The sequence below is a fragment of the Nannobrachium achirus genome (genome assembly GCF_963921795.1).
Source record: "Nannobrachium achirus genome assembly, chromosome: 23".
Taxonomy (NCBI): Eukaryota; Metazoa; Chordata; class Actinopteri; order Myctophiformes; family Myctophidae; genus Nannobrachium; species Nannobrachium achirus.
The window spans coordinates 29,357,798-29,385,559 of record NC_137830.1 but is presented as its reverse complement, the minus strand read 5'-3'; the positions used below and the strand labels follow the sequence as shown (position 1 = coordinate 29,385,559).

The following is a 27,762-nucleotide window of genomic DNA, read 5'->3' as shown; positions in this document are numbered from 1 at the left end:
TCATCTTGTGACTCAGATATCCGTCTTGCATACACTTCCCAGCGCTGGGATCAAATCATTTGCATGTAACCGTCGTTAAGTTTCATGTTTAACGCAGGCAGGGGTGGTGAGTGTCCCGACAAACAAGCGCGGAACACTCACAGGAAATCTCATACAGGGCGTATCCTTGCAGAACATGACATGTCTTTTGGTTCAAGAGAACAGGATGAAGGGAAGACGCGAGTAGAACCCGGTCGATGGCAGATTGTTTGGTCAGGTCATCTGGAATGATGATCCCGAATTTGGACAGTATGGTTCTATCTCAACAATTACCAATGTTCGGACTGATATTTTGTTTGTTATGTTCAATTGCTAAATGTTCTAATAGAGGGTATGCATGTGACATCATCATCGTACCTGGAAGTTATGCAGGAACGTCTACTGAGTGGCAAAAAACAGAGTCAGTAGGAGTGAGGAGGAGTCAGAAGGAGTTTCCCAACGAGGGCTTCCAAACTACAATGCTTCATGCTGCTTTGTTTTGCCACTCAGTCTAGATGAGTGACAATAACATTTTGATTTTCAAATTGAAAGAAATAGCAGATCCACAAGCTCACAACACATATATATGCCACACATTGTGAGCTTGTAGATCTGCAATTTTATTATTATTATGTACTTTTGAAAAGTGTTACCCGTAAAATAGGGAGGGCAGCTTTGAAATTGTTCAAACGCCTTGGAGTGTCTTATCATTTTTGTTTAATTTGTGCAATCTAAAATGAAGACAAAGTTAAACAAAAAAATGTTCAAACACCACCGAAAAGACAAATAATAAAACCCATGCAGGCTCTAGGTCTCGCTCTATGCAGGGGTGGTCAGAAATGGAGAGACATTTAAGTTGTTGATCTTACCTGAGACAGAGACTCTCATGGGTGCTTCCAGGGCCCTGTCGTTGTCCAGGTCCCTGCTGAGCCTCAGCTCACCGGTGTCCTCGTTCAGCAGCAGCAGCTGGAGCTCGTTCCCCGTCTCGAATGCGTAGCGCAGCTTATCCGAAACGTCGGGGTCGCGCGCCGGCACCCTCCCGATCACTCCGGCCGGGAAGCTGTTGGACTTGTTGGTGATGTAGTTGTTGAAAATGATCTCGAAATCCTGCAGTATGGGCACGTTGTCATTGACATCCACCAGGCGGATGTGCACAGTGGCACGGCTCACCAGCGGCGCCGACGTGGCCTGGACCACTATCACATATTCCGTCCGGGCCTCGTAGTCCAGGTCTGTGAGGGCTGTGAGGTCCCCGTTGAAGATGTCCAGCTGGAAGACCTCCGGGATGTTGCCCTCCACGATCTGGTACATGATCTGGGCGTTGGTGCCCTCGTCCGGGTCCGTGGCGCTGATCCGTGCCACAACGGAGCCCACGGGGCTGTTCTCCTCCACGTCGATGAAGAGCTCGTCCCGCTCGAACACGGGCGCGTTGTCGTTTATGTCCTGCACCGACACTTGGATGTTGACCGCCGCTTTCAGAGGGGGGACGCCTTTGTCCACGGCGAAGGCCTTCAGGTTGTACACGGGCACGTTCTCCCTGTCCAGTTTGCGGGCGGTTCTGATGATGCCAGAGTACGGCTCGATGAAGAAATCCCCTTCGCCGTCGTCGCCGCCCTGGAAGGTATAGCTCAGCCTGCCGTTGGAGCCCGAGTCCCTGTCCGAAGCGGAGATCTGCAGGACGCTGGTGTAGACCGGCACGTCCTCGAGCACGGTCCCCTGGTACATGTCCCTGATGAACTGGGGGGCATTGTCGTTGGCGTCGAGGATGATGATCTCCACGTAGGTGGTGTCGGACTTCTGGTGGATTCCGTTGTCCCGGGCAACGATGGCCAGCGTGTACGAGGCCTGGTCCTCGTAGTCGATCTCCATCTGCGTGGTGATGGCGCCCGTGTCCGGGTCGATCTTGAACTGGGGCACGTTGTCCTCCATGATGTAGGTGATGCGGGCGTTCTCGCCCGTGTCCTCGTCGGTGGCACTGATCACCACCACGGTGGAGCCTATGGGCCGGTCCTCGCTCAGCATGACCTGGTGGCTGGGGCTCTGGAACACGGGCCGGTGCGTGTTGGCGTCAGTCACGTTGATGAAGATCTGCGCCGTGTCATACCGCGTGCCGTCCGATGCCGTCACCGTCAGCACGTATTGGCGCTCCTGCTTGTAGTCCAGAGGCAGAGCCAGGGTGATGAGGCCGCCTCCGCTCTGGCTGGTGATGGCGAAGCGGTTGCGGGTGTTGCCGCTGGAGATCTGGTACGTCACCACGCTGTTGACGTCGCGGTCCACGGCCGTCACCGTCAGCACACTGGTGCCCACCACCGCGTCCTCGTTGATCTTAAGCGCGTAGACCTTCTCGGTGAACGTGGGCACGTTGTCGTTCACGTCCAGCACCGTGATGCTCACGCTCGCCGACGAGGACATGGTGGGCACACCGTGGTCACGGGCTTCGACACCGAAGGTGTAAAACTCTGTGGTCTCGCGGTCCAACTCGACGCCAACCATGATCCAGCCAGTGCTGTTATTGATGATGAACGGGAACCCAGGCGTGGTGTCGGTGAGCCGGTACTCCAGACGGGAATTTTCTCCCGAGTCAGCATCGATGGCCTGGATGTGGATGACGGAGTAGCCGATGGCCACGTTCTCCAGCACGGTGGCCTGGAACGGGGTGCTGACGAACATGGGGGCGTTGTCATTCACGTCCACGACTTGGACCACCACCATCCCCGTGCCGTTGATGAGCGGAGGCCTGCCACCGTCATGGGCCTTTATCCGTAGGTTATACTCCCGAAGAATCTCATAGTCCAGCGGATTGATGACGTCGATCACCCCACTGTCCGAATAAATGTAGAATTGACCCTTGACGTTGCCACTGATGATGCTGTAGTGGACTTTAGCGTTCATGCCCTCATCTTTGTCCGTGGCCTCGACCTGTATGACCTTGGTGTTGACCGCCACGTTTTCGGGCACCTGAACCACGTACCTCTTCTCGCTGAACTGTGGGTAGTTGTCATTCTCGTCCTCCACGGAGATGTTGACCGTGGCGGTGGCACTGCGGGGCCCAGGGTCCTTGCCCTGGTCATTGGCCTCAACGATGAGCTGGTACTGCGCCTTGGTCTCCCTGTCGGGCCTCTCTCGGATACGAACGAGCCCGTTGCGGGGGTCGATTTCGAACACAGAGTTGTCCCCACTCACGATCTTGTAAATCATGTTGGCATTGGACGGCGCGTCCCCATCAGTGGCCCGGATGGTCATGACCTCGAAGCCCACCTCCACGTTCTCGCGGATGCTGACCCGGTACTCGTTCTGCTCAAACACCGGCCCGTGGTCATTGGTGTCGCTCACCGTGACGGTGAGGTAAGACGTGGCGGACCGCTTGGGGACGCCGTTGTCCGTCACCATGACCTTAAAGACGTGAGTGTCCTTGACCTCTCTGTCCAGAGGCTGCACCGTTGTTATGCTGCCGGTCTGGGGGTTGATGACAAAAAAGTCATTGGACCTACTGTCAAACAGGGCCTCCATGCCATACTCCAGCCTCCCCGCCTCGCCGTCGTCCGGGTCTGTGGCTTTGAGGTTGATGACGCGCGTGCCCGCCGGCTCGTTCTCGGGCACGGACACCTGGTAGTTGGGCAGCTGGAACTGCGGAGGCATGTTCACGTTCCTCTTCCGTCGGTGGCTCCGTTTGCGCGGCGTATCCTGCGTCACAAGACGCACACCAAGACGCACCGAGACGGGGATGAGGTCGCTCCTCGGCGCTCCTCCGGCGCGCAGCGCACAGTGCACGTCCAGCTGTCCTCCTCTGCTCTCATTATAACACAAGTCATTCACCAACAACACGCTGCCGTGCCTGACGACCGAGCTTGAGCCTTTGCCCACGCACACGGAGTCAGAAAGCGTTGCGTCGCGCATAAAAGCGGGCAAAAGTTCTGTGAGGTTCACCGGCACCTTACCTGCTGCCGTGAGGCAGGACGTCCCGTCCAGGTCTATGTGAATGTCGGCCTCACCCGACGCGTCCTTTCGCTTGTATTTAATAAAACAGTCCTGGCCGTGGACGAACACGTTGAAACGCGTCACGATCACATCTCCAGACGCCGCGGAGCCCGTCGTCGTCCTGAGATAAACAGGCGCCGGGTTCCGAAACGTGCGCGCACAGTCCACCTTCTTCTGCGACAGGCGGATCAGCCCGTCCTGTCGCCCCACGAGGAAAAGCTCCCGGACGGACTCGGGGGTCAAAGCTGTGTCCAGTGTGTATGTCCAGCCCGGCGCGTCAAGTGACAGGTTGGCCACGACCGTCCCGGGACGCAGCGTCTCCGAGAGGTGCAGATCCAAGCCTCCCACCGAGTAGCGACAGAGCAGAGCACAGACCCACAGCCAATACATGTGTGAAGAAAATAATAATAACTCCATGGTTTGAAAAGAATGAACAAATCCCGTTCAACTTCATCGAAACACCTCCGCGTAAAAAAACGCAAAATAGAAAACATCAAGTCTTCCTCTTTTTATTCCTCATGGTGTTTCAAAGTGTATCCATAGAGATCCGGGGAAGCGCAATAACAGCCGTGCTGGTGTTGGTTATCCCACGGCAAGTTTCAAATGAGTACAAAATGGCTCCGCACTTCTCCGAGTACCTCCTCCTCCTCTCCTCCCCCCACTCCTCGGGGGCTGATTAACATAACCTGCTGCTCACAGTCAAATCCAGTGGTGCAGGCAGAAGTAAGCTACTCTGATCTGTAAAAGTAAAAGTAACAATAATAGCCATTTAGAAATTACTTTCTGAAAAGAACTGCACATAAAGTGGTAGCCCACTGGCCTATAAGTCAAAGCACTAAAGTGTTCAACTTTGAGCCAGCATCCATATTGTGTGCGTGTGTGCATGTGTGTGTGCGTGTGCGTGTGCGTGTGTGTGTGTGTGTGTGTGTGTGTGTGTGTGTGTGTGTGCGCGCGCGCGCGCGCTATTACCCACATAGGAGATCTACAAGCTCAAAAAGCTCGTAGCTTGAAGCTATTTTTGGCAAAGAGATTTGGTGTGGATGGGATGGGGGCGCACAAGTTACAATCTGACATGAGGCAACTCAGTGGGTTCAAAGTGGTAGCAAAAGTTAAAGTAGTCATTATGCTGAATGTCCGTTTAGCTTGTCATGTTATAATTAGGTTACATAGGTAGGTAGGCCTAGCCTACTATAACTTTGCGCGCGCACGCGCACACACACACACACACACACACACACACACACACACACACACACACACACACACACACACACACACACTTTTCACATTAAAGTGCACTAAACCAGAAGAAATGTAGAAAATTTTACATTTGCAGGCACATAATGAATTGAGTAGACCTACCGATATGGTCCATGCCTCCATGGTATGCATTATGTGTTCATCACTTTAATGTTGTATAGCTGGCAAAGGTGGGGCTGATTTATAATTACTTGCTGCTGGGTAGATTAATAATAACACATCATAATGTATGCAGTTAATATAGCCTATATTTGATTATGAATCTAAAATATGCCAAATTAGCCTAATCAAATCTGTCAATTGTGTCAAATCATTGCAGTGCAGCAAAACATATGGTTCTATTTAGGCTAATATTTGAGAGATAGGCCTACTGGAGTAGCCTAGAAGTTTAACGTCCAAAAAGAAGAAATACTAAGTATACAAACAATACAAACAAAGGTAGGCTACATTCTACTTGAGGCCTAGTGTACATCACTGGGACACTTTTTACACAGCACAGCAGGGAGATTTTCTCTGTTATCCTGATATAGTATGTAAATGTATTTGAGTCACTCCACTCGAAGTCAAAATATGAGTTTCACTCAAACATTAATTCTCACACAGAAACACTATAGGCTAAGACTAAGTGTCAACTAGAGGCTGCAGTAACATCCAATAAAAACAATAGCCTATAAATGGAGCCTTATAAATCTCAAACATGCAATTTTATGCATTATCTACATTACCTGTCGCAGTCATGGTGTGCAGGTTTCATAACAGAAACTCGGGCATTCTACTTATCCCAATAAATAAAACCATATGACGATTGACGAAGGCAAATTACCGTAAGGACATTTCATAATCTGGCATAGGAATCCTAAACAAATAACGACAATTATAAAGACTTAACTTTGTCTATATCACATTTAAGCCCATGTGGTATGCTGCTAATCACAAGTAACATGCTGTAGGCGTAAAGCCTATAATGTGGTATGCTTATCAGTAAATGTCATGATGAGATGAAGGCTAATTTATGTAATAGTGCCCTCTTGTGGTCAATTGAGTGTACAAGAATGCACCTGTTCATTTCAGAGCTATGCGGTTAAGGACAGAATGGCCATTTATGAACAATAAATGAACAATACTCCATAGTAAGTGTATTCCCTTGGGTTTAATTTACACAATCAATTAGTAACACGTTGGGTTTATATACAGGAAAGAAGTCCATTAATCCAAAATTACAACTTCATGAAAAAAGTTATTTCCTCAAAACAAGGATTTTCTAAAATGACTAAAAGTACAAAATGTCACTTTTCTAGTGACATTTGAAATAATTAACAGCAGCATGGGTGATCACATCAATACAATACAGATTCTCGTATGTAGGGCCTATGAATTCTGGTCAGTTAGGGGAATTGTACATTTGTGCTGGGGAGTTTCAAATCCCAGTTTGAATGGGAAGAACTGTACTGAAAATGCTTGATTTCAAAGTCAGTTTGTCCAATGGGCTGATAGTGAGACCTCAGTGTAACAAGGTTGTAACATTCCTCGAAGGCTAACGGGGTGTGAGACACCCATGAATTTGAGACACTCGCAAAGAAGACTGGAACACCATGTAGTAGTTTGGCACAACACCTCACAACAGAAGTCTCCGTAGCAGCTTCTAGTTTAGCATTAAACAAAAATAACAGATCTACAAGTTGCCACAACATGCACATCTGTTATTTTCGCTGAATGATCGTCTAATATGACATGCATAGAATAGGTACAGTACAACAGAATTCAGGTGGTTTAGCACACCTCTCAAGGTGTTTATCACCAAAGAAAAGTCTAATCTAAACACACGTCCAGTTTATTCAAGTATCATACTGTACATGGGAAGATATTGTGTTTTTATGAAGTTATTAAAGGAGTTTGAAGGCACTTTTCTTTATTAGCCCAATTTATTAAGAAAAAAATAAAAATAAAATGTCGGCGTTCGTTCCATTTTGGGGGCTGGGCGGCCAACAAAGTAAATCGTCGCTGTCGGGCAGAAACTTGTATCTCCAAGTTTCAAATGTGTACATTTTTTCGCAAAGCAAAGCCATGCTTCATCATACAAGGCCGTCGCACAAAAGTAGTGAAAACAGCAGATCTACAAGCACACAACGCCTCGCACCTGTTTTCACTAGTTTAAATCATTTTTAAAACGGGTTTGGACATACAAGGTTTCCACCCTACAATGACGAAATATAACTCATGTAATTGGCCCACTGGCTTGTCCCTTGTCATAATCTGAAATGGCAAATCTTTGAGTAGCAGTAGCACTATAGAGATCTCTCTCTATAGCACGCAATGAGGGCCTCTACAACTCTTTTATCCCGGGCTGAATCAGGGGCCCAGCATGTCCCTGTACCACACTGTAAGTCCAGATGGTAAGTGGTCCATTCAAACATTCTGTCACATAGTGACTCAATGCCATAGGCTGTATTATAAATCACAGCGTTAAGTGAACAGTGAGTTGTGCCTAATAATAAAGATTTCTCAGGGTGTATTGTCCACCATTGTGTCTTTTAGGGGAAGCAAAGGGCCTCTCTCAACTGGCTGGTTCAGGGGTTTTCTGTGTGGCTGCTATCATACGCTCTCGGCCCCGCTGGAGTGTGTGCTCGCTGGGGCCCAGACGAATGATCTTCCCACTGCCGAGACACTCGTCTCCTTTGTAGAGCACAGCAAACTGGAGAGAGACACACAGTGAAAGAGGTGAACTGGATAGTTAGGATGAAAACATGCACACACGTATGCACAACCACTCTCATCCTTGTGGACAGGAGCCCAGAAAGACTGATGAGTAATATTGTTTTCAAAGAGAAGTGGCTTACAAGATACAAATAGTTTGAAGGGATACATTGGACATTGTCTTGAGCTTACAGAAAATAAAGCACACGAAGAAGAATCATCACAAGCCTATGATCACAAGCCCCTCTTACAGCATACCCTGCTATAATATCAAATATAACATAAATTGCACCATATTTTCACAAAACGCATTGAAACAAGGCTTTAAACTAGCGACAGGAACCATAAAGTATTTATGACTATGTTTATTAAGGTAAGAAAATAAAATGTAAAAGTTTGGGGGAAATGAATGGAATCCTATGGAGAACATGTTGCTTCTGGTGCCAGAACAGCGCAACTACGGCTAATCATAGGAACTTTCAGTTCCACAGGCCATTGTGTATTACAGGTAGCACTGTGTAAAGTGTAACTAGTGGTAAGTCAATCAGGCAGGCCCTTTATCAAGAGGTCCTGAGAGATAACGTTGAGCTGTGAGATAACATTTTGATATCATGTCTGATAACATTCAATCAAATGATCCCCTGTAACATTAAGATTATATTTTATTGAGACGCATTGACCACAAAACCTTTCAGCACTCACACAGTCTAACACTGGATTGTTTCTCATGGAATTAGCTGTGGGCCTTCATGCTCCCGAGATGAAGACCACTACAGGTTTTGTTGAACCAAATGGCCTTTCCTCTAGCACCACCTTTGGGCCAAACATTCCACTTGCACACAAGACATCTCAAAAGCTAATGAGTAGATTGGGGTTGAGCATGGCTACTCGACTAGTGTATTAAACAGTTCTGCTCCTACCAATCGTTTACTAAATACTAGTCATTTAAATGGGGGACCCCACAATCGTTGAGGTTCCAGAGGGTCCTGACTCCTGAGCAACATGACCCCATGACCTATCCTCCAGCATCCGAGCGGCCACCCTCAGGCTGGAATATCAACTTTTGACAAGACATTTAATAATAATAGGCAGAGATTGTATCGGCCCGTATAGGAAACCTCATTCGAGGTAACTTCCAGGTTAGCGTAACAAAAACATCACTACAGTGATTACACTATGTACTCTCAGCCAGTCAGAGGAGTGGTTCAACGTTAAATTAATTTTGTCAATAAAGATTATGACAAAAAAAAATCTTTCACTGACGAAAACTAAATAAAAACTAAGCTATGATGACTAAAACTGAGACTAAATATATTGACAATTTCTTCAACAAATAACTATACTAAAATATTAGGGAGGGACTAGTGGAGTGTTAGAAGGCGTTCCCGCAGAAGGCGTTCCCGCATAACTTCCGGGTATGATGATGATGTCACGCGCATACCCTCTATAGCAGATCTACAAGCTCACAATGCATCGCAGTTGTGAGCTTGTAGATCGGCTATTTTCACCAAGAGTAAAATCTGCCATTACGACTGCCATCAAGGCCCGCCAAAAATTGATTTCGTCGACTAAAATCTTATGATATTTAGTCGACTAAAACTAGACTAAAACTAAAACCTTTCAGATGACTAAAATTAAATCAAATCCGATTCAAAAGACTATGATTAAATTAATTCAAAATCAACACTGAGTGGTTACCTGTCCAGGAGTGAGAGCTCTGGTTGGCTGGGAGAGCATGATCCACAGAGTGCCGTCCATGTTGAGAGTCACAGTGCAGGGAACTGGAGAGCAAATGTATTCTGTTACTATGACAACACAGTGTTTAACCACTTGAACTCTATGGTCCTAACAAGCTCAATGCATCGTGTTGTGAGCGTACTGTATATAAACTACCCACAAAGGGTTCGGAAATAAACTTCGGTCCATTATATCTCCCCTTTAATAATACCAATTGGTGTTGTGTTTTATATATTTTTTATCGTTTATTAGTCACCTTTACAAGGTGGTACAGCTTGTAAACATCGGGCATTCGTGGAATGAGCAGTACAGCAAATCGTGTGGGTAGAATCAAAGAATTGCCAAAATGGCCTGCAATACTGTTCTGTTGGCATTCACTCTCGTTTTGGGCTTCCCTGACACCGAGTGTAAAATTAATAAAGTGTAAAAATGGCAAATATGCATTTTTTCTTCTTCTTTCTTTTCCTTATTAGTGTGGTAGAGTGCAATGACGCTTTGGCAATGAAAACATAGGTTTATTATGTATATTAAAACAATATACTGTAACTAGTACATCAGTGTGGTCTCACTACTCTTCCATTGAGACATTTAGATCCTGTTTTTGACAAATCACAAGCCTACCTTAAATGTATTATTATATACAGTATTATATTCTTCCATCTAGGGACTCACCGAGAGGCACCTGGTGAATGAATCTAAAGTGACACTCCATCATCTTGGTCCTGATCAGCTCAGGGGGCGGGTCCACCGCCAGCCAATGGAAGCGGTCTGTCCGCACCGTGTCACGGAACAGAGCCGGGTGATTGGTAGCAGGACCCTGATTTGATCAAACTTAATTAACTGTTTGCAAAAAAAGGTAAAGTGGTACAGATTTATACAAAAGGTGCAAAAAAACACAATATATCCAATACTAGTAAGACGCCTCAGGGCGACATGCAAGGTTGCGCCAATTCTTGGCCATCTGGCCAACCCATAGACTGTAAAAATGTGTAATGACTGACTGACTGACTGACTGACTGACTGACTGTCTGACACAGACGGAGACAAGCTGCGACATTTCTCATGGTATACTGCGACCTTCAGACGCAATAATCCAATATATCCATTGTGGTCCATCAAGACATTTAAAGACAAGGAGTAATATACAATAATTTGCAAAACATCATATCGGCAGGAGGACATCATTGTCTATACTGATGATTCATTATGATCAAAATGATGATTCTCAATCAAATCTTCTGTGTTTATTAATCCACATAATGTCTTTCTCACCACAAACACGTCTCCGGTGGTGACGTCCTTATCCACTACGAACCAGGCTTCGCTCAGGCCTCCTATCCTGGCCCTCTGTCCCAGGGTCATGGTGAACCAGCCTGGATGGACACACACACAAAAAAACTAAACTACTTGCATTTTACAAAGATCAATTAACCCCAATTTGGTAAGCTTTAAAGGAGTAGTTCAACCCCCAAATTACTTTTTTTTCTATTAATTACTCACGCCATGGAGACTTGAGTTCAATAATATTGTTTTGTATTTGTCACATAACTAAGACAACAAAAATATGTTGTATTTTGTACAAAAGAATTGTAGCTACGTAGTCACAAGCTCTCGTTAACACTTTTCCTTAGTTAAATCTTTATAAAACCCACAGACAGACATCACCACTTTCAACCTGGCGTCTTTATTTTGGGCATGTCATTCTAGCCATATGTGTTAAATAGCAAACAAGATTGCGATGGCAACTTATTTTTTGCCACCACTTTCTTTCTGGAATGATGCCTGTGCGATAGTGTTGTACAATCAACACGTCAAGAAGAACATACGGTACCTTTATGTTGTCCCATTATCTCTCCATCCTCAATGGAAACAAAGTTCCCTGGCTTTGGTTCTAGGTACTGGCACCAGGAAATATGATTGAAATAAAAGAAAAGAAAAAAAAGGAAGAAAAACAGCTCAATAACAGAGTTCAGTAAGTATTTTTTGGAGCACCTGTCTCTTGACTGAATGAGTATGTCTTCAGTTTATTAGATGTTTATAAAGGTGATTTAGTGCATGTGATGTTAAAATATGACATTATTTCTCACCTCCAGAATGAACTCTTCAAACTTCCTCTCCCCAATGAAACAGATGCCCATGCTCTGGAGACACATTCACAAACATCAAATGTAATGTTTTAATAGCAATACATTGTTCAACATGTGTATATAGCAAAATAAAATCTCACCACTGAAAATGCTTGTATGAAATAACAGATTGAGGCTGCAACCTTTGCTTTCATTTGAAATATCTGAAACTATTAAGATTTTATGAACATATTGCTAGTTTGACCACTTAAAAATTCTCTAATCTTGAAATAATGACCGAAAATAGCCAATGTACAACCTCTCAATATCTGTGATGCATTGAGAGTTTGTACATTGGCTATTTTCACTGCACAACATGCTTCCATAGAAGACATGCAAGATTCTATGCAATCCAAATGACTGCAATCAATCGTGGTGACTGAGAACTTTAATACAAAAGTTTTTTTCTTTTTTCTTATCACTTTGACAGACCTCTTTCTTTTTGAGGACGTGATGGAAGCCTGCTTCTGCAGCCATCTTCTTCACAAAGTCCTTGGTGAGTCCAGCCAAGGGGAACATGGTCCGTCGCAGTGCATCCTGGGAGATCTGGCTGAGAAAGAAGGTCTGGTCCTTCATCAGGTCTGCCCCCTTGTACAGCCTCACCGCTGGCAGGGAGAAATGTTCCAAACAATTAACATGTTGTGCCCTTCAGGAAGCTACATGTTGTACTTCCTCTTTCCTAAAAAAATATTATCAAATTTCTACTGATTGCAGGTGTCTTTTATACAAAAAGCTTAGACATAAAGGATTTCTAAGCTTGAATACAATTTGTGATGCATACAGGCTCAAGCCTGGTTAAGAGGCAGATGAACACGAAATATACATATCGATGCTGTCGGGCCGAAATCTTCCATATTTCTTCTTTTTATGTTTTCCTTTTATTCATATATTAATGACCTACTTGTGGTTAAAAAGTATTTAAGTCTGTAAGGGTTTTATACATATTTAAACAACGAAAAGTATTAACAAGAGCTTTGTGACTAAATAATTGCTACATTGTTCCCTAATTGGAACACAGGTTCTTTATTCCTTTTCCTGAAAAGTAACGGTTTCGGACATGCAATATTTCCAACCGAGAGTTGATCCAGGTAAACTAGCATTTCATATAAAAGTAAGTTATATATATATATATATATATATATATATATATATATATATATATAATATAATAGTGTCCAAAACGTCATACTAAAAGTCCTAAGAAATCCTAGTTGCGAAAGCAATAGCCATTGATCCAAGAAGTAAAATGATGGTGAGTCGGAGTCCAATATTCATTCGTCTGATATTTCAATTGACTTACAAACACATTTTGAGATGAGAAAGTGTAGTGGACATTTTAGCCATTTCTGAACCAATATAGCAGAACTACAGGCTGTTATTACAAGACATATTAATTCTATATTTTAATGGTTTTCTGTCACTTACAGCAGTGATTCCCAAACGTTTTAGCTCGAGCTCCAGAAGAGAAATTTGATATCTCCCCAGGAAAAATATAAACAATTTGGGATTTATTTCTAAATGTTTTGTAATAATAATAATTAAAAACTGAATGTTAAGGCCGATTCACTCGTCGTGACCCATAAAAATGTGTCAGCGACCCACAAATGGGTCCCGAAACAGTGACTTACTGTACAATACAATGGAATGCAAGCACTGTGCGAGAAGCGTTATATAGCAAAGTTGATCAACACGTACGGTTTGTGATCTCAAAGCGATCCCTGAAGAGCGTGGTGGGAGAAGCCACGTGTTTCTGTTGGAAGATGTCCTCATCTTCCTGCGACGTCCTGGCATAGTGGCCCGTTGCCATGGCGTCAGCGTCTAAACAAACCACAACAGCAGCATCACAGAGTTTAGCAATTGAAGAGTCCCTATGACTGCATATGATTCTTTTTTTTCCCAAGATTTGTTTTTGGGCTTTTATGACTTTATTGATAGGACAGTAGACTGACAGGAAATGGGGGGAAGAGATTGGGGATTGACACGCTGCAAATCGTCCGGATCGGGGATCAAACTGCATCCACGCTTATGTGGCACTGGCAATAGCCTGGTGGTGCCAGCCTCTATCACACATTTCGTTTCACCACTACCGCCAGGGGGTGGTTTTGTGCGGTCTGGTTTTACCAGGCAAATGTGGCAATGCCTAAGTGGTATGCGCCTGGAACAGTAGGCCACCCGGCGCTCTGCACATGATTCATTTTAATGAATGATAAAGGACATCTACTGGTTGTCAATAACGTTATTTGAAGCAGACAGCACACCAGATTGAACATCAGATGCGCTGCCATCTTGATTGTAGTTTGAACAATCATTGCAATTACCCTTCTCCATTGGGAGGGACCTAAAACCTATGGATTGTAACCTTGATTGTGTGATTTGAGTAAATACTAGACATAAAATACATGGATCTACTTTGTTGAATTGAGCAATGATTATGGAAAGAGTGAAAGGATATTCATTCTTGAAGTATGTCAATAAACAGATGGATTAAACAAGGACACATTTCCCCAAGGGGACAAGAAAAATAACGTATCCCTCACTCCTTTGTAACAGCGTATTTCAAAGTACAGACATTGTTTCCTATGATATATTTTTAAACACAACAACCATATAAAAAATATCAATTGAATGAATTCAAGATCCTGAGCACAAACATTCCTGTACATTCCTGTATTACTACTTACCCAACGTGTTAACAGCATAATGGTGGAAATGTTTGAACTTGATGTGCTTGTTGCATAGTATGTCTGGGTTAGGGGTCCTTCCCTTTTCATACTCCTTTAACAGGTTACTGGCAAAAGAGAATGTGGAGAAAAACCGTTTCAGATATAATTCAGACATTATAAAGACATTAGCACGTTGGGGGTGCCCGCTGGCCTACTGGTCATAGGCATTGCCACATAGGCATGGATGCTTGGCGAAGTCGCCGGTTCGATTCCCAATCCAGACGACCTTTGCCGCATGTCACTCCCCATCTCTCCCGTAATTTCCTGTCAGTCTACTGTCCTATCAATAAATGCATAAAAGCCCCAAAACAAATCTTAAAAAAAAAAAAAAAAAAAGACAATCTCTTTCACCTTTAAACCTTAAAAAAAGGTGGAAAAGGAAATCTACAAGCTCACACCACGCTGCACTGTGAGCTTGTAGCTTTGAGAAAGGGCTAGTTTAGTTTATGTGTGACTGTGTATTTTATATGTTCTTGTTGGTGTGTTCATTGTAGAGTTAAAGTTGAAAGTAGGGGTTAAAGACAAAATAAATCCCAATACGGATTTTTTGGAGCTCTGTGGAACAGAGCTCCCCATAGGCAGCAATGTGTGTCCTCACCGTGTCCTCACCGTCAAGTGAGAACGGTCTCGTTGAGTTTGAACAGGATATGCGCATGCGCGACCGCACGCACGCACGCACAACACACACACACACACACACACGGCTCGAACGAACACATGGAGAGGAGAACGTGGCAACACACGGCTCGAACGACCGAACACACAGAAAACGTAGCAATTAGCAAATCTACAAGCTCACAATGACTCGCATCCCGGCCGAAATTGACTAGTAAAGGCGGCCGTACACTACACGATAATCGGGGCATTTAATTACCCTCCCGACAGTCGGTTTGCCTCCGACTGAAAGGGGCAGCAGACAAACACAATCACAACTACAATATTACCGCTGACGGCGTCGCGCGCAGCAAATACCGAAGCGTTGAAACGGCACATCTGTACTTAGACAGCGCGAGCCCCAGACAAACACACTCCCAAGAACAGGAGCGCTCCACCTTGTACACGAGCACATAGTAGCCTACGTCCTTTATACAGTGCTCCCCAGACCCCCGCACCAACACAACAGTGACCACCGAATGCATGCAACAACGGCCAGAGAACCCACATAGCAAACAGGTTTGGCCCGAATCCGGCTGAAATCCGGCAGGTCTGGCTGACTATGGCTTGTGTGCCACACATCTCCAACTAGTCATCACATTGTCTCTACATCATAATAACAGCTGGGTTTCTCAATCACTTTCTCATAGTGAACTAGGGCGCCCAATAACACCAGTCCAGGGTGCCTCAGAATAATATTTAGAATGTATCAATCAATATCTTGTTCTTGTAGTGAGCTTGTAAATCTGCTACTTTTGGTGAATATCCCCTTAGAATAGGGATATTGATTGAATGCCAAGTATAAATGTTTATTTTAAATCTGTCCTAATGAAAGATTTAAGGGAGCCTCCGCACACTCAAAAGTGTGCAAAATCATGTTCTTCATGTTAAATAAAGTGCAAGCTTTTGGTCATAGACCTTCTTCAGGCATGCAGCACCTCGATGAGTGGTGGTCCTTTCACTATTAATCTGTCCTAATAGAAGCAGATATTTTCTCAAGTTATATGTTTGTTAGGCCTATTATGGACAGTATTTGTTATTTCAAATAATAGTAAATATGCTACATTTGCATAAAGCAAGTATTTGTCTACTCCCATCACACACACAGATCTAGAAGACATAGAATGTAAAAATATAGATCTAGAACACATAGAATCAATCTAAAAATATAGAACTAGAACACATAATTTATAGATCTAGAACACATAGAATTCATAGATCTAAAACACATAGAATCAAAAACATAGATCTGGAACTGCTCAAATTCACAGCTCCACTTCGAACCGAGGTTTGATTTTTTCCCAATATGTGATTTTTGAAACATGGTGCACGCAGCACACACTAATATTTGGGGTGTTTCCCTGAAGTTCTGAACTGCCTTCACTGAATCTGTGTGCCTGAATCTGTGTGTGCCAAAGAATTGGTCAAAATATTATTAATCAGTGGTCTATCGATTCTCCCAAAATTGGGATGCATCGGACGCAAAAACCTTGCATCGGTCAGGCTCTATAATACAGACATTATAAATTATTAGTATTATAAGGCATGTTGAACAGAAGGATGTATGTGTCTACCTAAACACTTCATTCCAGTACTCTTTGATGTAAGATACTTGGTGGAAGGGGATGTCCAGGGCTTGACACACTCTGTAGGCATCTTCACAGTCCTTATCTGAAGTACAAACCCCCTTCTCATCCAGGAAGTCCCAATTCTTCATAAAAACTCCAGTCACATTATAACCTTCATGTGGAAGCAAACACATAGAAATATGTTTTTATTCTTAAGCTACTGCATTGGACAGAGCAAAATAACGTAAAACAAGACTCATCTCCAAATTCCTAACACAAGTTAAGATACTAAAATATGGTGCCCGTTTCCCTAATAAAATACTATCTGTACTACTTGTATGCACTGTGGGTGGCTCAATACAATATTACAAATACAGAAGGACTACAATGATTTGCATTTATTTTTTTTAAGGTTGCTGTTGCGCATTACAAGAGTCCACCAGATGGCGTGCTGCTAATACTACCTGACTGCCCCAAACAGCTCCAAGTCCAACAGCCTTTGTTATCACTGTATTAATGCACTTGAATGAAGATTATTTCATTTAATCAACATATTGATTCTATATCCTTATCCTTATGGATGACATGGCTGTGTCTTCTAGGCTACTAAAGCTCAATGCAGGACCATTGTCTCACTTGTAGAATACATTTCGTTTTGTTTTTAAATAGTTTGTCTATTCAATGTCCCTGTTTAAATAATGAAGACAAGACTAATTGTAAAGTCCACCATTTATACATTCCTGTCATCTAAAAAACAGTCCATATTGGGTGTTGCACAGGCACAGCATGTGAAGATTTCTATTTTATTCTGTAACCATATTTTATTTGCCACAGACAGTTAGACGGTCATGCAGTCAGATATATTAACAGACTGACTGACCACAAAACAGAGAGATCTACTCATTGGTAAAGTCATTAACCTCAATGGTACAGACTGTTCTTGTAGTTTCTTACCTCTTCGTTTTAGTAACAGAGCGGTAACAGAGCTGTCAACACCTCCAGACATCGCACACACCACGTGTCTGATAACACCCATGTTGCCACAAACGACTGTCTCACAAATATCTATATTTGAACTAGCAACATAATCTAAAAGTCATAAAACATTGAGTTACACTTGTGTAGGCTGCCATGAAGGCTGCCATGTAGGCTGCCATGTTTGTAGTCTGTTTGGGGATTAGGTCCGACTGGAAACAAGTGACGGTGGTTACACGTTCTGGGTGTTGCGGTGAAATGTGCGCTGTCGGAGGTTTCAGACTGGTGCCTTGAAGGCAGGCGCTAATTTCCAATAATTATTTGATGATGACGACGACGATGATGATGATGATGATGATGATGAATGATGATGATGATGATGATGATGATGATGATGATGATGATTTCAATTTGAGAGTTTTATTTGAAGGACAATTATTACATTATTTAATGGTTTTATTATGAAATCCATGAGCGGAAGTCCTATTTGTACAAGTGCTGTTTTGACAGTGTTGTTGAAACCAATCCAATCGCAGCAGTGCTGTAAACATCTCGCGGGCGCAGCTGTCAGTCATATGCAAATAATAAGGTAGGCCTATGTGATATTGCAAATCCATTTGAAACCAAACACGGCTGAATCCTGTTTTACCGGTTTATGTATTGTTTCATTTAAATTATATAACTTATAATAATAAAGTCGTACTAATGTGTGTAGTGGTCAGTTGTCCCACTAGCCTCACGTAACCTTTGGAAAGCCTGGTTTCCATTTACTGTCCAGTGCTCAGATCCGGTATAGAGCCCGCCTTCTGTATCCGGTAATTTGCGCGCGCACATACATTCACGCGTACGAGCCGTTTCCGTATCCTGTCTAGATCGGATGTGCAAACTGCAAAGTAGATTATCCTATTCTAGTTGTCCACAAGTTTGGTCATTTATGAAGTTTCATAACAAATCTGTTGTTTTGTGGCAAATATGAGCAAGACAAAGAGAGATTTCATCTGCATTTTCTGAGATTGCAGATACAATGTTGTTCTTATCATTCATAAACTATGATATATTGTCAGTGGTTCTCAACCTGGGGTCCGGGGACCCCCAGGGTCCTTGAAGAGGTTTGAAGGGATATCAAGCTATAAATGAGTGATTGTTAATCTTCACTATTATTACACATAGTAAATGCAACAAGAGAACGTTTCACAGTTTCACTGGCATCACATCTCTACAGCCTACCAGTGGTTCTTTGGTAGTGCGTTCCAGGGGTCCCCAGCAAAATCAATTTTAAACCATTTGGACCCTTGTGGGTCTGTAACTCTGAGTGTGTACAAATGGAACTGTGCAGGTCCATTTGTGCCATTTGTTCACTCTCAGAGTTTAAACTGATAATTTTGGGGTCCCAGATATTTAAAATCTCAGTGGTCTAAAGGCCTTGAATTAAAAAAGGTTCAGGATCACTGCTATAGAACCACACCATAACACTCTTTTTTCCCCCTTCTTGAACAATGAACAAATTACCATTTTGGAGTTAGCTGGTTTCTGCCCGACAGCAGAGATATGGGGGTCCCTCAACCCTCCCTGGCATATCTTTTCAAATGTGGGACTGTGGGCTAATATGTATCAATTTGGGGGTTCTTTCTGGATTTCTGGACCATGTGATGTGCTCTTCCCAGATGGGGGCCCCAGTGTCTGCTGACAGTGTTACCCTGGAGCTGCTGAGAGCAGCCAGGGCCACGGTGAGGGCAAGTCCCCTGGGGGTCATCGAGACCCCCATGATCCCATGGAGCCAGACCACCCTGCCTCTCTGTGTCCCAGCCAACATCCACATCAAGATGGAGAACCTGCAGAGAACTGGTAACAATCATGTCAATGTTATTAACCTCATAAACCCTAGCGTCACTATTCTGGGGCTACAAACAAAAAAAGAGACAGCCTGGTATAGAGCCATGGGTAACTCTGGGTTAAAGCTTTGTATTGTGTAGTTGTTGTTATGTATTTATTATTTGTGTATATTAGAGGGTATGCGCATGCATAGAGTGAATGGCAAATCGAGTGGCAAAGTGAGTTTAACGTTGTTTAATGCAATCAGATAGGTCTTTTCTTTTTGAATGTATGAGCTGTCAAGGCCAGAAAGTTTCTTATTTTTTTGCCACTCAGTAGGCATTCCCGCATAACTTCCGGGTATTCCCAATCCCGACGACCTTTGCTGCGTGTCACTCCACATCTCTCTCCCCATTTCCTGTCAGTCTACTGTCCTTTCAATAAATGCACAAAAGACCAAAAAAAAAGAAAAACCGTTGAAAAACGTAATATATCATTATCATATATATGCTGGCACTGTGCTCACCAATTTTTGACAACTACATTGCGTTCCAGACTAATATCACTCGTAGATATTGGTCTCGAATCTCTGTATGGAACCTGCATTTCCAAGTGGCGGATAAAGAAAAATGCCTCTGATAATAAAGCCACCGCATATTTGCATACTCGACTCTGATTGGTCCCTTACTGCTTCGGAGGGATTGAAATCCAATCACAACTTTTTTTTGCATTCGTATGGTTTCCAGGCGAGTGTAGACTCATCTAGCAGTCAACACATAGCAGAATTTGTTTGTTGTCTTTATTAATGTCTCTATTAATTACCGCAGTGCGTATCTCTTTATTTTCTATATATGACAGGCTCGTTTAAGATCCGTGGAGTGGCCAATCAGTTTGCCAGGAGAGAGAAAGGAGGCCATTTTGTCACCATGTCTGCAGGGAACTATGGGAAGTCCTTTGCGTACGCCTCAAAACACTACGGGTCCAAGGGCAAAGTGGTGATGCCAGAAACAGCTCCAACATCCAGATCCACTCTCATACAGGTCAGGGGTTGGACTTGATCTACTGATAAAATGTAAACTGTGACACACCAAGGTCATATCTGCTAATATTATAAGATACTGTAGTACAGTATGTTACAAGTTTTATAAAGCGAGCGAGGTACAGTTATGTTTATAAAATGTACGGGTAGCTCAGTCTGTAGAGCATTCCTTTGGATCATAAGGTTCTGGGTTAGGACCCGGGCAACTCAGTATATGAGTAGCACGGCTTGTGTGCGGAAAGTTGTGCGGTAAGCACTGGGAGCTGATGGCAGGTGTTGCACTCCACCTCAACAATCCATCTCTCGTGTCCTTGGCTGATACCGACAGTAAGCCCCTCCGACCTATTTACTGTCACGTTTACATGACAACCATCTTGCATGTTTGTCACAACTATTAAAATTACCATGACAATTTAGTCATTTATCAGATGCTCACAGACATACACCCTAGTCAACCAACGCAGTTAAGTAACTAGAGTGCTAAGAAAGCAAGCATGTGCTACAAGGGTTCGCAGTTAAGTAACAAGAGTGCTAAGAAAGCAAGCATGTGCTATAAAGTAAGTAGACATCAAACCTGGCATGTATATAATAACGTGGCATAACGTATATAATAGGGATATAATGAAAATCTATCCACCTTTTTCCGCGGGAGTTTACTGGAGATTATTTGGACCTGTTTGGACCACACTTCCGGTTTAACAGCAGACATACAAGCTCACGTCGCGTCGCAGATGCAACCGTTGTGAGCTTGTAGATCACACTCGGCTGCAGCGCCGGAAGCTCGGTACAGCGCCTGCGCAATGCACTATGGGGCGTTGGAAAGTCGTGGATAAAAATCCAATTAATTGAAACAAGCCAAAACCAAATCAAACAGTGCACACTGCAGTTAAAAGAAAGGCCACTAGATGGCAGAAGGGTACTTACCAGTAACCTGGCAGACCAATTGTTGCAGGCATACAATCTTTGACAGAACCCTTATCTCAATATATAGATGTGCACATCAAAGACTTAGTCTCTGATCTCCCCTCTTTTCTAAAAGACACAACTGACTTCTTAAATAAAGTAGATGCTATAGAAAATATCCAACCAGATGATTTTCTTTGCAGTCTAGACATAACTGCTCTGTACACTAATGTACTCAACCAGGAAAGCTTGTTATCTTTAGCATATTATTTGAATCAAAGGGACAACCCTACTCCCCCTACATACTTTTTAGTAGAGCTCATGAAGCTGGTTCTGAATAGGAATTATTTTAAATTTGAGAATTCTTACTATCTACAATGCCAAGGGGTTAGCATGGGGAGTCCCTGCTCGCCCAACTATGCAAATTTGTTTATGGGGAAGTTTGAGGAAGACTTTGTGCACAATAACAATCCTTTTTCTACTCTGATAAGATGTTGGTACAGGTTTATTGATGATGTGTTTTGCATCTTCACTGGGTCCTTGGACCAGTTACAAGAGTTTAAGTCTTACATAAACAGTAGAATGCCCACCATTAAATTTACCTCGGAGCACAGTCAACAGTCAATTTCCTTCCTTGATGTAGTCATAACAAAATCAGAAACACTGGATACTAGAGTATACAGGAAAGAAACAGATCGTAATAGTTTTCTGGATTACACCAGTTATCACCCCCCGGCCCTTAAAAAAGGGTTACCATATAGCCAGTTGGTGAGAATAAAGAGAATTTGTAGTTCTGAAAACGCTTTCGAGGAACAGGCTGCTGACTTGTGCTCAAGGTTCGAGGTCAAAGGCTACAGGCCAGATATCCTGTCTAATGCTCTACAGAGAGCAAGAGCTCTGGACAGAAAAAAACTGTTGACTCCAAAACTACATGGAGCCAGAAAGTCAAACAGTATTGTGTGTGCCACAACTTTTTCACCCGTCTCTAGAGACATAAGACAAGCCATTGAGAAACACTGGCATGTTCTGGCTAGTGACCCTAGCATAGGCCAGGCCTTTAAAGAAAAGCCTGTATTTGCCCATAAGAGGGCCAAGAACTTGAGAGATACATTGGTGAGAGCAGATCTCTACAATCCCCCAAAACACTTTTTGTCCACGTTACCTTCTGGGAATTTCCCGTGTCAAAACTGCATACATTGTAATGCAATGATCAAAGGCGAGTCATTTCTACATCCACACTCAGGGAAGAAATACTTGGTCAAGGGACGTATTTCCTGCAAAACAAAACATGTTGTATATCTATTAAAATGTCCATGTGGACTGCGTTATGTGGGCAAAACAATCAGAGAGATAAAAACCAGGTTCTCGGAACACAAAAGTTCTATTCGAAACAAAGACGAAAAGTCGTCAGTAGCTAGACATTTTAACAATGTGGGTCATGACGTCTGCACTCTGCGGTTCATGGGGATCGAAGTGGTTCATCCACTAAAGAGAGGTGGTGATCGAGATAAAGCTTTGTTGCAGCGAGAGGCATATTGGATACACACCCTCCAGACTGAACAGGCTAAGGGCTTAAATGAAGAGCTCCTACTGAGCTGCTTCCTGTAAATGCAGAATTTTCGAAACAATTTCTTATTATAACTTACTACTTTTCTTATACTTGTCTAATATTTAATACATTGGAGTTCATTAAGAGGCTCCTACTTGGAGGCTTTAAAAAGACAGTGTGTCCAATTGTCTTACTCTATATATTACTATTTACTACTTTTAGCACTATTGATCAGTGTCATTTTGGTCTTCACAAACCATAGGACTGGCCAGTCCAAGACCCCTAGGGGGCGCCACCTTATAGGGAGTCGACTGTCATTATAAGTGGTATTGGATTTGTATTTTTGTATTTTGTACATTCAACTGTAAAAAAAAAAAAAAAAAAAAAAACGATATACATACGATTTGTCTTTGGTACCAAAGCATGTATTGCAATTGTATTGTAAGTTGTTTAATATTTTTTATTTTATGTGATAACAGCTTTGTCAGCTGGAACGAATTACAATGATTGTAACACAATGTATTTAAACACGTCACTTCCAGTTTGCATTCATGCAACGCTGAGGAAGGCCGAAGGGCCGAAACGCGTCCGTATACTGTGCATTGAGGTAAATAAAATCATGTAAAAAGGATATTCCTTGAGTGCTGGCGACTACTTCTTTCTCATGATACTTTTTTGAGCCGTGCACCTAAAAGCCTTAATCTAACTTGGAGTGTTGCGGGCTGTCTGCTTTATTGCAGATACCTTTCTCTACTTACCAGTAACAACAACAGCTTACTTCACCTTCAAAAGCCACCAGATTTAGAATTGTGTCCTATTATCATTTTTACAGTGTGAGTTACATAATAAGTAGCCTCTGTGAGTAGCCTCTCATTTTATTCAGTTTTCAAATCAGATGTTGTTTGTTACTGTTACTGTAATACTCAGATCAATTAACTGTCCTGTCAACTGTTTATACAGTAATCTTGTATTTCACTGTTTTTTTATGTGCACCACTGTGCTGTGAAACTGGTGTAATTGGTGTCAATATACACATTTTCCCTGTGCTTGTAATTGTGCTTGTATTTATTGTCAATTGACTTGAATTAAAACATTTTAATTTGTGTCTGTTTTTGTGAAATTCCTCAGAGTTTCGGGGTGGAGGTGGAGAGAGTGCCCACGTCATGTCTGATGGATACAGTGAACCGCTGCATTCAGGAGAACAACATGACCTTCCTCCACTCATATGATGACCTGGATCTGATAGCAGGTCATGCCAGGTAGGGTCAGTACAACAAAGGATGGTTAATTTATGAAGATAGACCATCCCAATTGGAGGCTCTAGAGGGGAAATGGTACACAAATCCTACAAATGGGCGCAGTCTGACCGCAGATCTCGCAAATGTCCTATGTTTAGTAGGAGACAGGTCGATAATAAAGTAGATTTTCTCCTGATTTGTTTCTCTGAAAAAAGCCATTTTGGTATGAAAATCTTCCGAAGATTGTGTGTCTCGTGGCTATTGGGTGAGGGTCCAATATTTAATTCAGTGACCATAGGGCTAAAGAATCGCTCAGAAGCTGTGTTCACTCTTCCATTGGAAATAATAGACTCCATCCTGTCTCCTAAAAAGACGGCCATCTACTTCACACAGATACGTTTGTCTTGGGTACAAACACAAACACAAACCCGGGCGATTATTTAGAAATATACGGTAGCTTCATAGACTTGTTTGAGAGCACTATCATCAGTGACATGAATGTTTTTTGTTTACTACAGACAATTTTCTCCTTTTTGCCTCCACACCAAACACTTTGGCGAAAATAGCCGATCTACACGAGCTTGTAGATCGTCTATTTTCGTCCCGGCCTTAGAGAAGATTTGTGTTGAGCCTGATGTAGTCGTGGTGTGTGGTGAGGTCTGTGCGGCGGCAGTTCCCCGGCAGGTGCCGCTGCCGGAATGCATTCGCTCCTTCTGTAAATGTGTGTCCCCAGTCTAGGTTTCGAGGTTCTGGAGAAGATGGGGGAACCTGACGTGGTCGTGGTGTGTTGTGGAGGTGGAGGCCTGCTGGCTGGTGTTGCTGCAGCTATCAAACTATCAGGCTGTCATCAGACCAGGATCTATGGAGTAGAACCAGAAGGAGGTACAGTTAGCATACACTCGGTATAATTACAATGATTATGCATTTGTTGATAAAGGTGTTGTGAGGCATTCGGATGGTTTAATGTGTTGAAATGTTCTATTTTGATACAGCATGCACCATGTACAGAAGCTTCATTGAGAATCAGCCAGTGGGTATGGACACCAAAAGCATCGCCTCGGGTCTTGCACCACCTTTTGCAGGTACCTGTATTAAACTTTTTCTACACTGGAAGTGATTGGTGAAATATTGTCTCTCTCTCTCTCTCTCTCAGAAACACATACAAAAGTACACCTGTGATATCACAGGACTATGAGCTTTTATTTATTTAGAGGCTTGTCCTGAGTATCTCGGTATGTGTGTGTCGCAAACCGCTGGGCTGATCAATGCCAAATATCTTGTGCACAATGGCAGTAGGACCACAGAAGTACCTCCATTATTGTTTTTCACATAGTATGTTTTACACTTTTCATTTTATGATGGAAGTCAATGTTGCTGTGATCACACTGAAACCTTGCACAAATTTGATGTCTATGATGTCGTAGACGACTGACATCATGGATGACTGATATCACTGGCTGACCACAAAGGAACCATTTGCACTCAAGAACAAAGTTTAAATAAAAGTCTTTAAAGGGGAAGACCACCCATTTTCAATATTGAAATATGTCATTAATATACCTTAGAGGAGTTGTGTGGAAATAGAAAAAAAGTTCCCCCCCTTCTGTGTTGCCTAGAACTGGAGGATTGATTTTGGGGTTTGTATTGTAAAGTACAATGTGTGATGTCATCAAGTTGTACTTTACAATACAAACCCCAAAATCAATCCTCCAGTTCTAGGCAACACAGAAGGGGGGAAACTTTTTTTCTATTTCCACACAACTCCTCTAAGGTATATTAATGACACAGTTCAATATTGAAAATGGGTGGTCTTCCCCTTTAATAAGCCGCCACAGAAATTAATGGACACGTTTCGAGTCGACCTGTTGGCCATCATCAGCATTTCACTGGGAAATGCTTAGAAGCTTACCGTTACCCTGGTATTGGAGAGATTCTCCATTTGGTATTCAGAAGCATTAGGCACATTTTCAGTGACGTCATCATCATTCTTCACTTCATTCATAGTTTGTTGTGTGCGTCATCCAGGCACCCTGCCGTATGAGCTGTGCAAACGCTACGTGGAGGCCATCGTCCTGGTGAGCGATGAAGAGATCAAGACGGCCGTGTCCACACTCTACAAGTCAGGTCTCGTGGTAGAACCCTCGGGGTCTGCTGCGTTCGCTGCCATCGCTAACAACAAGATACCCAACATGGAGAACAAGAATGTAGTGTGCATCCTCAGTGGAGGGAACATCGGCAAAGATGAACTCACTAATTTCCCTGATTGACAACAAACATGGTACTTTATATTCACCATGTTTTTATGTACGTGTTTATCCTAGTTTAATGTCAGGAATTATTTTTCTGTCACATCCTGTGTATTGGTTAACATGATTAATCTATGAACGGATCTTATACATTAAGGCTAGGCGATATTAGGAAAACCGCCGATATTCGATAACGTTGAATACCTCGATATTGATATTACTCACGGACAATATTAGTACAATTGCATTATATAGTTTTTAATGTGTTTCTGCTTTAGGTCCACTGCCTGCCTAACCCAGATAATGAATAGCATATCCATCATGCATGCACATTACACATAGACAGCCTACCTACACCCTAACTCTAACCCACATGGTTTTATTGAAATAACCACATCTGGAGTGGTTACAGATGGATGCTTTTTTGCATGTACTATGTGCATGCATAGTGTGTCTGTTGATTAATTTGACACATACACCAATACCTCATTTCAAGCCATCTTTGTCGGTATCTATACCTTGCATGTTGATACCTCAATGAAGGTACATTTTCGATATATTGCCCATTTGCCCAGCCTTATTATACATTAGACACAACATCCATTCAGACAGTAGACTAAGGACACACATTAGACACTACATCCATTCAGACACTAGACAGACATTATTCTATAAATTAGACACAACATGCATCCCAACACTTGGTAACTGAATAGACCTCAATAAAGGTAGGTATGTTTTTCCCCTCGTTTACACAGTACACAATACATTAGACACTAGATCCAGTCAGACAGTAGGGTATAAATACTGTACCATATATCCATCCCCCTATCACAACTAACTCTGAATGCAATGGGTTTAATTGTATGTACCAATGAGCACCTGTAAAACTGTCTAATATGAATTAAGTTCTGCTTCATCTGAATGATTGAGAACCAACAAGCCATACAATGAACATTGTGTTTAATGTCGTTTGTTTACAAGAATTAAACTGCCTGTAATTATTATGTAGAAGAATAAATCCCATGTGGAACTGTCTTAAAATAATATTTAGTGCTTGAATGAATGAATGAAGTGCTAATAGTGCTTCAAAGGGTGTTCTTCAGTACAGTACATTCTCAAGAGTATGGCGGTCCTTGAAATATGAGAACCACTGGGAGAGAGTGTTTGTTTGTTTGTTCTTGTCCAATGTGTGCTGTGAAGAGAAAAACTATCCAACCACACTAGATGAAAAACACAAGA

The 27,762-nt window shown here is 42.9% G+C and overlaps 3 protein-coding genes across 3 annotated transcripts in view; 1 reads left to right on the top strand and 2 right to left on the bottom strand.

The window, feature by feature from the left end:
- Window positions 1-4,386, bottom strand: part of celsr1a (cadherin EGF LAG seven-pass G-type receptor 1a) — a gene marked incomplete at its 5' end in the record, with an annotated part of 187,771 nt that extends 183,385 nt beyond the window's left edge. The window contains one exon of the mRNA XM_080754310.1: window positions 888-4,386. Coding sequence (XP_080610436.1) covers window positions 888-4,386 — 3,499 coding nt within the window. The remainder of the gene's footprint in view (window positions 1-887) is intronic.
- Window positions 4,387-7,419: 3,033 nt separating this feature from the next.
- On the bottom strand, window positions 7,420-17,862 carry LOC308308672 (mitochondrial tRNA-specific 2-thiouridylase 1-like). The gene is made up of 11 exons (XM_080754118.1): window positions 17,713-17,862; window positions 16,765-16,930; window positions 14,495-14,601; window positions 13,509-13,631; window positions 12,246-12,418; window positions 11,775-11,828; window positions 11,519-11,585; window positions 10,960-11,060; window positions 10,360-10,504; window positions 9,649-9,731; window positions 7,420-7,948 (listed from the first exon to the last, which is right to left on the bottom strand). Exons 1-11 carry the CDS (start codon window positions 17,792-17,794, stop codon window positions 7,811-7,813), a joined length of 1,239 nt encoding a protein of 412 aa, XP_080610244.1. The 5' UTR covers window positions 17,795-17,862; the 3' UTR covers window positions 7,420-7,810.
- A 390-nt stretch (window positions 17,863-18,252) lies between these two features.
- LOC308308670 (phenylserine dehydratase-like) lies at window positions 18,253-27,511 on the top strand. Its single transcript, XM_080754113.1, has 7 exons — window positions 18,253-18,322; window positions 19,398-19,578; window positions 20,404-20,585; window positions 24,165-24,295; window positions 25,008-25,156; window positions 25,267-25,356; window positions 26,300-27,511. Exons 2-7 carry the CDS (start codon window positions 19,398-19,400, stop codon window positions 26,539-26,541), a joined length of 975 nt encoding a protein of 324 aa, XP_080610239.1. The 5' UTR covers window positions 18,253-18,322; the 3' UTR covers window positions 26,542-27,511.
- Window positions 27,512-27,762: the final 251 nt, after the last annotated feature.